General features: G+C 42.0%; 1 protein-coding gene across 6 annotated transcripts in view; it reads left to right on the top strand.

Annotated features, from left to right (window-relative positions):
- Positions 1 to 4,376: 4,376 nt before the first annotated feature.
- SETD4 (SET domain containing 4) overlaps positions 4,377 to 11,397 on the top strand; it is a 28,914-nt gene continuing 21,893 nt past the window's right edge. For 2 of the 6 annotated variants that reach the window (XR_009215795.1, XM_058523064.1), the window contains exons 1-2: positions 4,377 to 4,881; positions 6,665 to 6,834. Coding sequence is in view for 5 of the 6 variants with exons in the window: in XM_058523064.1 (XP_058379047.1) it covers positions 6,762 to 6,834 (73 nt within the window). In the remaining variant the exon portion in view is untranslated. Of the gene's footprint in view, positions 5,081 to 6,664; positions 6,835 to 11,397 lie in introns of all 6 variants that reach the window. The other 4 variants (XM_058523061.1, XM_058523063.1, XM_058523062.1 and 1 more) reach the window with 3 other exon arrangements.

The raw sequence follows: 11,397 nt of genomic DNA, 5'->3' as shown, positions 1-11,397 counted from the left end.
TGTACTTATTTTGTATGTGTATGTTTGGATCCATACAATTTTATCACATGTGTACATTTGTGTATCCACCACTATAATCAAGATATAAGACATTTCCATCAGCACAAGGATCCCTTCTGTTGCTCTTTTATAACCAAACATACCTGTCTTTTGCCCCCACCCTCCCAACCTTATCCCTTGTCAACCAGTAATCTGTTCTCCATTTCTAAAATTGTGTTATTTCAAAAATGTTATTTAGATGAAGTGGTACCTCATAACCTTTTGGGATTTTTTTTTTTTTTTTCCACTCAGGATGATGAAGAGCTTTGTTTTGGATTTTCTCCCTTATCCAAGTGATGCTTGGTCTGTCATTTGCTGGCCTCTCTCCACACCCCTAGCTACATCTACTTTCTTCTGTAGCCGGGGTGAGCCAGTGCTAGAAGGAAGTGGGATGGATTCAATCCACCTAGAGCCACTCAGCGATAGCACATGGCATGCAGGGAACTCTGGTCATGATGAGGGGCCTGCTGTTCCAAAAGGCAAATTCTAAGAGGGCCATGAATCATGATTTCAGCCTGATTTGTTTATCCTTTTAGCACCGGTACCAACACAAGAATTGACAAGTAAGTGGGGCAGCATGCTCCAGAAAACACAATCTATAAAATATCATGCAGTAATAAGAATTTAGTATATTATAAAAGTGGCATTAACAAGTAACGGAGGAAAGAAAGAGTTATTCCAAAAATGGTACTGGGGAAAATGAGTAATGATTGCAAAGGAAGAGATCCTCATCTTACAAGGTACACCAATTAATTTCTAAAGAGAGAGAAGAAAGTGCTTTCTCAGTTATTAAATTTATGGGTTTATAGATGACCATAAAACAAGTATAAGAAAATATAAGTAAAATTTATATTTTTCAGTATGGGAAAAGGTCTTTGTAAGCATAAAAACAGGAGAAGAATCACAAAGGAAAGGACTGACAGATTTGACTATGGGAAACTTATTGAAAGTTTGTTTTTGGAAAGCATGCTAATTTAAAGCCAGTGAATTAAGATCTTGTATTAAGATTTTGCATATTTTTTCCCCTGTCAAATTTGGATCTTGATCCTGGTGGTGTGTTTGTGAGCCTCCCACCCTTCCTCATACATAGCACCTTGTCTGGGTTCTGAACAATTTGAGAAATGAAACAAAAATGTAAAGGTGGAGGCTCTGGACCTGTTATTACTGCTAATGGCAATATGGAAGATACGCCATAGTTGTAAGAGTCAAGTCTGAGATAATCCTGGCTGCTATATGGAGAAAGAATTTTATCACATCTATTAACTTGTGGAATAAACTCACATCTTTACTACCCACTGGTTCAAAGCAGTTATTTTATTTGTCCTAAAGTACACAGTTCCACAGTGTCTATCGAAATAAAAGATGTTGGAAAACAGTATTGTTAAATTCTAAGTTATTAAGCCCTCGGGGTCTTCCCTTGCCCATGATTATTTACCCTCACAGAACTCTACTTGACACTGGCTTTTCTTCTTACCTTTTATGCTTAAGATGTTCAGTAAGCCTTTCTTAGGGTTAGAGCATGGACTTTGAGTCCCAGAATCTAAATGTGGCTGAGTTGCTAAGTAGATATGTAACTGGAAGCAATTTACTTAATTCTGTCAAAGATAAACAATGTTGGATCCTCAAGTGGTAAGGGCAGATTTTAATCAGTATACTATTGCAATAGGGAAGTGGCTCCTGAATGAACGGAACTCATCTTGGATCCGTACAGAGGTGACTGGGCATTTAAAGAAAGAGTAAGGAAGTAGGGAGGTGGAAGAGAGGAGCTTGAGTACAGTCAGGGAAGTGAAAAATTACAAGGGGATGGTCAGTGTAAATGTCAATAGGCCAGCAGTGACTGCTAAACAGAGATTGAGAGACAGAAGCCTTATCCTTTCTGAAAATTACGTTTCAGAAGAATGGCTTTCAAGTTCTTAAGAAAGACACTCCTGAGTTGTAGCTTGTGGGAGATCAAGATTTGGCCATCCTAAAATATATCTCTTTACCTTGATTGTTTTCTCTGAGGGACATTTGACCTCCCCCACTAACTGCCTAAAGAATTTGACATGGTGGCTCCTTCCTGGAACAGATCTTCTATCATGATGGCTGTAAAGATAATGTAGTATAAATGTTACAATAGGAAAGGCACCAACAAGCCCATCTTATCAGAAGTTCTGTCTCGCTGGCCACATTCTCTGGATGGCCCTGCAAGGAGTTGCCAGACAAACATGTACATTTATAGGGGAAATCTCCATTTGTAAAGGTATCTCCCTCACTGTTTTGGGAAGGGGGGGGATGGCCTCATTTCTAGAGGCTTATCAATGTGGAAGGTGAGGCCTTAAATCTGCATAATAACCTTACTCTTGTTTACTGTGCTTTAGTGATAATCTCCTGTAACTGACTCCCCCCACCCCCAAAATCCTCCTTTGTCATTGGCTGAACACGGTATTTAAGACGAGAATTTCTGCTATTGTGTAGAGAAATGCAGTGTCCCTGCTTTCTCCCATGTATACATGTTATTAAACTTGGTATTATTTTTTCCTGCTAACCTGTCTTGTTAATTATTTGGCCAGCCATAAGAACCTTAAGGAAAAGGGCAGAGGGAGATTCTCCCTCTCCCCCAACAAGCTGATATGTATCTATCTCAAGTGGACAGAAGAAGGATTTACAAATTTTTTTTTTTTTTTTTGGTGAGGAAGATTGCCTCTGAGCAATATCTGCTGCCAATCTTCCTCTTTTTGCTTGAGGAAGGTTGTCCCTGAGCTAACACCCGTGCCAATCTTCCTCTGTTTTGTATATGGGACTCCACCACAGCATGGCTTGATGAGTGGTGCCTAGGTCCGTTCCTGGGATCCGAACCGACAAAACCTGGGCTGCCAAAGTGGAGCATGGGAACTTCACCACCATGCCACCGGGCCAACCCTAGGTTCACAAATTTTAAGTAAATGCTCTAAGAAAGGGGGTAAAGGGCCCATGGTCAGATGTGGGCTAGAACAAACAGTAAATTCTTTCGGCAGCCTTGAACATGTTAAGGAGGCTAGGGTCTTGGTAGGCTTGCAGCCTTGAGCTATCAGAAACTATGTCAGTGTTTAAGTCTTTTAATGTGGGGGGAGGACAGTGAATGAAATCATTTGTGCTGAGTCTGTAGATTTTATAGGCCAGGTTGAGGCCTAGTTGAGAAGAAGGCTCAGAAAAGCCTGGTAGAGTTTGGTCCAGGAAAGACTCTGTGTCAATTCCCATCTAAAAATGGGAGTATACATTATCTTCCTGCTTCATAAAAGGAAAATACCTATTTTATCTGCCCCCTTTCTTCCTGACTTCCTTTCTTCCTTGAATACTTTTGTGTGACAGTGTGATGCCTGGAGCTGCAATGACTATCTTGAGACCAGGAGGAAACATACTAAAAGGTGAAAAGCCAACTCCCTAAGGACGGTATTGTGGAAAATTAGAAAGAGCCTCGATCCTTGATGACATCACTGAATCATAGGTCCAAATGTGGAACCACGTATTTCCAGCCCCGCTTTTTCTTTTGAATAAACCTTTAACTTTAGAATAGATTTATTGAAAAGTTGCAAATGTCGTACAAAGAATTCCTGTATACGCCTTATCATATGTCCCCTAGTATCAACATCTCACCCTGATGGTACATTTGTCACAACTAAGAAACCAATGTGGGAACAGCAGTATTAACTGAGCTCCATGCTTCATTTGGATTTCACTAGTTTTTCGCCTAATATCCTTTTCCTAATCCAGGATTCCCTCCAGAATACCACATTACATAGTTCTTAACTTTCCTCTGGTTTACGACAAATTCTCCAAGTCTACTCAGTTTTCATAACCTTTGACAGCTTTTAAGAGTACTAGTCAGGTATTTTTGGGTTTGTCTGATGTTTTTCTCAAAGAACTGGGAAGAATATCGCAGAGGTGAAGTACCCCTCTTATATCCAGGGGGCAGGCTATCAACAAGATTCATCACCGATGACATTAACCCTCATCACCTGGCCGAGGCAGTGTTTGCCAGGTTTCTCCACTGTAAAGTCACTTTTCCCCTCTTTCCATACTTTATTGGAGGCAGGTCACTAACTATAGCCCATAATCAAGGTGGGGGTGGGTGGGACAGAAACTGAACTCCGTTTCCTGGAGGGAGCAGTATTCACATCAATGATTTGGAAATCTGTGGGCTGGTTCTGGGACAGTTAAGGCAAACAGAGTGAATTGAGGTGGCCTAGCAGGGCAAAGGGGCGAGGGCGGGCCCCAGCCGGCCGACGGACGGGTGGGCAGGGTCGAGGCAAAGGCTGCCCGCTAGGCGGCGGCCCCAGGCCTGCTAGGCCCAAAGGCGAGGCGGAGGTCCCGGACCAAGGGTTGGGTGAGGGCCTCTTTTAAGGGCCGGGCCTGGAGACGCGAGCCCTAAGAGGTCCCTCTTCGCTAGTATGGAAGGAGACTGCGCAGGCCGACTCTTCAGAGCGCAGGCTCCTGGCCCGCGTGCCAATGGATTTTCTTAACCCGGCTCTGGAGTGGGGGGTTTTCACCCACGCAGGGGTGGGCGTCAGTGACGCATCCGGGAAACAACGCGCATGCGCACGCCAGGAGGCGTCGGCCTGCAGCGGAGAGGAGGCTCCGCCCGGCGACTAACGACGAGGACTCGAGGCGGTCTTCACGGCTCTCAGCCTCTCTCTCTCTATGGCTTCGGTTCGCTTCTTTAACTCGTGTTCAGGGGGGCGCTGTGTTGGCTTTCCACCTGCAGTGGGCCCGCCCTCCGCCGCAGCCATCTTGGAGGCGGTGCCTAGCGCCGGATGGGCCGGAAGGACTTCCGGGGTCATGGAAGCAGGGTAACCCGGGGGTTGTCCGGGCAACGGGAGCAGGGTAATTTTGGAATTTTCCGTACGTTTCAGTTTTTTGGTGTAAAAAGGAGAACTGAGTGCAGATTGCAGACTCCCAGCAGGCCTGGTGTTGTACTGCGCACTACGGTATCCCCCATCCTCTGGAAGCCGTTCATTTAGCGTCTTTGACCCAAGAAGCCGCCGTGGAGGCGCGCGGGCGGGATGCGAGGGAGCCTAAGGCTGTGAGTTTGTAACCCTCTGGGTCCTGAGGCCCATCCGCCGGAATAAGGCAGGGCGGGGGGGGTGCGGCGAGTGTCGAACAGTAGGGTGGCCTCACGTCTGAGTCAGAGGACTGGGCGCGAGGAGGGTGCCGGTAGCCGTGCTGTCACCCGGCGCTCGTGCAGAGCTGGCTCCCTGGACCCGGGGCCGCGCGCAGCCGGGCCAGGGGTCATCGTGGGGGTCGCCGGCCCATGTGCGGCCGGAGCGCTGGGCACCAAGAGGGGACCAGCTGCGGTGGGCCCTGGGACCCGACTTGCCAACTTTGGGTAGATGACACAGTGAACCTTCCGCAGCTGAAGGAGGGTATTAGGAGTGCCTGGAGTTCTTGTTTTGTTATTCATTTCTGTCCGGTATTATTTATTTATTTATTTATTTATTTATTTATCTTTTTTGTGAGGAAGATCAGCCCTGAGCTAACATCCGATGCCAAGCCTCCTCTTTTTTGCTGAGGAAGATTGGTGCTGGGCTAACATCGGTGCCCATCTTCCTCTACTTTATATGGGACACCGCTACAGCATGGTTTGACAAGTGGTGCTTGACAAGTGGTGCGTTGGTGTGCGCCAGGGATCCGAACCTGCCAACCCTGGGCCTCCGAAGTGAGCACACGCACTTAACTACTGTGCCACCAGGCAGGCCCCTGTCTGGTATTTTTTAGTAGTAGATTTTAGAAACAGTTTTAAGGTTAAAATGCACATAAATGCACATAAGTAATATTCACATTATGTCACTTATGTGCTCTTACATAAACGAGTCACGGGAGGATACAAAAGTAATAGTAAATGCCATCCTCCCTTGCACATTTTTTAACATCCTTCCTTAAGTCTGCTGTTATCAGCATATATAATATGCTCAGAAGCAAACCCAAAAGGGATCATTGAATTTGTGATGTTCTGCAACTTTATTTTTTCACCTATATCTGGGACATTTTTACATCTTAGCACTTAACTTCTTCCTATGAATGGCTGCATAATACTCCACTCTGTTGCCTGTATCATATTGGTATTTAATGGGTTTCATTTTTATTCTTCCAAGGAAGTAGCATGTGGAAACTCTAATAGTCATTTTGGATTTTATGATCATTTCTTTGTTTTGTCTGCTTTCTTGGCTCTCATTCTCTTCCTAATCTGTTGCAAACTCCCAATTAATCATGTTGACTTCAGGATCCTGGTTCTAAAAACAAACCGTTATTTGCTTCACACTGAAAGAGGACTTTTTTTTTCTCTAAGACTTCCTAGTTGATGGTGGCTTCATGGCTACTGTTCATTCCAAGTGTAGTTAGATTGGTGCTTAGTAAATGTTAATTAGAATTGAGATGTGTAAGTCACTAAAGTACACGGGTATGAAATCAGTTATGAGGGTTTCCATGATTAATCAGCATTTAGGAGGACGTCAAAATAAAACTGTTTTAGAGGCAACGATATAATGGGCACTCCATTACTGCACACGGGAACATGATTTAGCTCAGAGTGTAAAGGTTTTGTATACAAAAACACGTTAGAGAAATGGTTTACCAAATAATATGTGTCTGTATATTTGTATTGTTATAGGTACAAAGATCAATGATTATCGTACAACTGGAAAGAAAGCCAAAGAAAATGCTTTTTATTTTAGTTTGAGCACCTAAACAGAAACTGCAGTTTTAGTATGAAGAAGGGAAGAGGCAGAACCAGCCGGATCAGAAGACGGAAACTCTTCAGAAGTTCTGAATCAAGAGGAGGTACAGTTTAGATCTTTTCGTGCCAGTGATGAAAAAAGGAATCCTTTGTTGATTGGAATTAACAGATACACGTAGCTTTTCTCAAAGGCACATGGGCAATGTTCAAAAAGAATGTTTCTTAAAGAATACTCTTTTTTTTTTTTTATGAGGGAGATCAGCCCTGAGCTAACATCCGTGCCAATCCTCCTCTTTTTGCTGAGGAAGACCGGCTCTGAGCTAACATTTATTGCCAATACTCCTCCTTTTTCTTCCCCAAAGCCCCAGTAGATAGTTGTATGTCATAGTTGCACATCCTTCTAGTTGCTGTATGTGGGACGCGGCCTCAGCATGGCCGGACAAGCGGTGCGTTGGTGCGCGCCCGGCATCTGAACCCGGGCCGCCAGTAGCGGAGCGCGCACACTTAACCGCTAAGCCACGGGGCCGGCCCCAAGAATACTCTTTTAATAGTGCCATTACATTCTTTTAAACTCTTTTGGGAATATAAATGCAGCTCTCCTTGCTTCAGCTTTGTCTTCTCTGGGGATGACTTGTAGGTTTTTGATTCTGGTCCTGGCCTCTCTCCTGACCTCTCGCTATCTATAAGATAATCAGTGTTTGGATGTAAATTCGTCATTTCGAGTTCAGTGTAACCCAGTCTGAGCGAGATACGTTAAGTGAAAGTACTTGGCCAACTGGAAAGGACTACATAAATGTCGTTATTTTTGATAAAAATTTAACCACTCCTCCTAGTGGACCTCAAGTGTGTCAGCATCTTCTGAGGTGATCTTTGACTCTTTATCCTTCTTTGCCTTCCGTAGCCAGTGTCCTGCTAAATCTCACCTGGCCTTAGGTGAACTTCTCCGTTCTGCCTGTAGATGATTTCCGGTGGCTCTTTGCTGGTTTACCTACACCCTTGTTTTTCTTCCTTCCCTGTTGTTCCATTTGTTGACTTTCCTAAGGGACTGTTTCCACGTGGCTTTTTTGGTTGGGAGCCTCCAGCCTCCTCATTCCCTCTTGTGTGATATCTGAACTCCTCCTGTGTGACATCAGCTCCCTTTGTAGGTGGCTCTGTCCTGCCCCTCCACGTATTGGAAGTCTTTTCTTACTCACGGTTCCCCGAGTGTGCTCCACACCCTTCCACCTCTTCCTCTTAATCCGTCCTCAGCCTAGAACATCTGTTTTCCTTCTTACTTGTTCTGTTTCTCTCTAACCTTCAAGACTGAGCTGAGATTATATTTTTGGTAATGCCATTTCCAATTCTCACTAATGTCACCCTTTGTTATCTTGCCTACTGGGTATTATTCATAAGGATCTACTGGTTTTCTGGTTGTTTTTCATGGAAGTCTTGTTTCCCAACTAAAATGTCAACTTTTTGAAGGTGAAGAACTTGTTGAGCATTCCCTACAGTGGTAACATAGTGCTGTGTGTGTAATAGTTGCTCATTAAATGCTCACTGATTAAATACTCTTACTGTAAAATCTATTCTCTAGATTGTGATAACATATTTTGGGAGCATTTTATCTTAGATCATGTTGTTAAAAAAAACAGTTTTATTGCAGTATAATTGATATACAATGAATGTCACATATTAATGTGTATAATTTCATAGATTTTGACATATGTATGCACACGGGAAACCATCACCACAGTCAAGATAATGAACATGTCCATCACTCCAGGAGTGTCCTTGCTTTCCTTTGTAATCCTTTTCTTTTGCCCCTTTTCCCTCCCCCCATCCTCAGGCAACCAGTGATCTACTTTCTGTCACTATCAGTTTGGTTGCATTTTATAGTTTTATAAAATGATAGAGTATGGATTTTTAAAATTTTTTTACTTTACTTTTACTCAGCATAATTATTTTGGGATCATTCTTTGGTGCTGTGTGTATCAATAGTTCATTCTTTTTTATTGCTGACTGTATTCCATGATTTGTTTATCATGTTGATGGACGTTTGGGTTGTCTTCATTTATTGCCTGCTACAGATAAAGCTGTTACGAACACTTGTGTACAAGTCTTTGCACGGACACGTGATTTCTTTTCTCTTGGGTAAATACCTCGGAGTAGAATGACTGGCTTATATGGTAGGTGTAGGTTTCATTATTAAAGACACTGCCAAACAGTTTTTCAAAGTAGTTGTATGATCTTACATTCCTACCAGCAGTTTATGAGAGTTCTAGGTGCTCCACATTCTTGCCAACACTTGTTATTGTCTGTCTTTTTGTTTATAGCCATCCAGGGGGGTGTGAAGTGCTATGTTACTGTGGTCTTGATTTGCATTTTTCTAATGACTAGTGTGCTTATTTTCCATTTATATAGGCATTCTTTGGTTAACTGTTTAGATCTTTCACTCTTGTTTTTATTAGGTTGGGTTCTTTTTGTTGACTACTAAGAGTGCTTTGGATTTTCGGGATTCAAGTCCTGTATGAGATGTGTGATTTGCAAATATTTTCAATCATTCTATGGCTTTTTTTTCCGTTCTCTTAACAATGTCTTTCGAAGAGTAAAATTTAAAATTTGATAAAAGTCCAGTTTATCAATTTGTTGTTTTGTGGATTTTCCTTTTGGTGTTATACCTAAGAAATCTTCCTAACCCAGGGTCTCAAAGATTTTCTCCTATGTTTTCTTCTAGAAGTCTTATGGTTTTAGGCTTTATATTTAAGTCTATGATCAGTTTGAGTTAATTTTTATATATGTGCAAGGTATGAGTAAATTCATTTCATTTGCTTATGGAGATCCAATTCTTCAAGCAACATTTATGAAAAAACTGTCCTTTCTCTTCTGAATTGCCTTTGTACCTTTGTGAAAAATCAGTGATCCATATATGTGTGAGTCCATTTTTGGAATTTGTGTTCTGTTCATTCATCTCTTTGTTGTCTTTATGACAGTATCACACAATCTTCGTTACTGTATCTTTATAATAAGTTTTAAAATCAGTATTTCAAAATGGTTTTGGCTATTCCAGATCCTTTGCATTTCCATAGGAATTTTAGAATCATTTTGTCAATTTCTACAAAAAAGCCTGCTTGAATTTTGATTAGGGTTGTGTTGAATCTATATATCAATTTGGGGAGAATTTGACATCTTAACAATATTGAAACTTCCAAACTGTAAACAAAGTATATCTCTCCATTTATTTAGGTTATTGATTTCAGATTTTTGAAAAATTTTTATTTTTAGTTGTGGTAAAATACATGTAATGTGAAATTGACCATTTTAAGTATATTTTAGTAGTGTTATGCACATTGACATTTTTGTGCAGCCAATCTCCAAAACTCTTTTCATCTTGTAAAACTGGAGTTCTGTACCCATTATATAATAACTTCTTATTACCTTCTCTCCCCCAGCCCCTAGTAACCACCATTCTACTTTCTCTTTCCATGAGCTTGACCATCTAGATAACTCATATAGGTGGAATCGTACAGTACTTGTTTTTTTGTAACTGGGTTATTTCAGTTGGCATAATGCACTCAAGGTTCATTCATGTAATACCCGTCAGAAAATCCTTTCTGTTTAAGGCTGAATAATATTCCATTGTATCTACATATATATCACATTTTCTTTATCCCGTCATCCATTGATGGATAGTTAGGTTACTTCCACCTTTTGGCTATTGTGAATAATGCTGCTAGGAACATGGGTGGACAAATATCTCTTCAAGGCCCTGCTTTCTTTTCTGAATGTACATCCAGAATTGTAATTGCTGGATCATATGATAATTATATTTTTAATTTTTTGAGGAATAGACATGCTCTTTTTCGTCAGTGGCTGTACCATTTCTCATTCCCACCAACAGTGCACAAGAGTTCCATCCAATATTTCCACATCCTTGCCAACACTTTTTGGTTTCCGTTTTTTTGATAGTAGCCATCCTCATGGGTATGAGACAATACCCACTGCAGTTTTGATTTGGGTTTCTCTAATGATTAGTGATGTTGAACTTTTTTGTATATGCTCATTCAGCATTTGTAGATCATCTTTGGAGAAATTCCTATTCAAGTCCTTTGCCTGTTTTTTAATTGAGTCATCTTTTTTCATGTAGGCATTTACAGCTGTAAATTTCCCTGTCTCACAGTTCTGGAGGCTAGAAGTCCAAAATCAAGGTGTCAGCAGGATTGTGGGTTATGAGGGAAGGATCCAGGCCTCTCTCCTTGTAGATGGCTGTCTTTTCCCTGTGTCTCTTCTAGTGTCTTCCCTCTATGCATGTCTGTCCAAATTTTCCCTTTTTATAAGGATACCAGTCATATTGGATCAGGGCCCACCCTAATGACCTCATTTTAACTTGATTTCCTCTGTAAAGAGCTGTGTTGGAAGGCCCATAGCTGGTGTGTTAAGTTAAGAATATGCAGATTATGACCTGCTGAATGAGGAGGCACAAGCCACTCACATGGGGTCAGCAGGTGGCTCCCTCAGCATTTGAATTCCCACTTTGGGGAAGTGAAAACCCCAGGGCCGTTTTGATTGAAGGCACAGTTTCAGTAGTCTCATACAAAGGAAGTAAAGTCATAAGATTTATTACTTACGATCCTGGAAGTGGGAATGGGGCTTTAGAGGGCCCGTCCTCCAACCCACGTCCCAGGTGAGCA

This window comes from Diceros bicornis, chromosome 27, assembly GCF_020826845.1.
Source record: "Diceros bicornis minor isolate mBicDic1 chromosome 27, mDicBic1.mat.cur, whole genome shotgun sequence".
NCBI classification, from domain to species: domain Eukaryota; kingdom Metazoa; phylum Chordata; class Mammalia; order Perissodactyla; family Rhinocerotidae; genus Diceros; species Diceros bicornis.
This window is presented reverse-complemented; position numbering and strand designations above follow the sequence as displayed.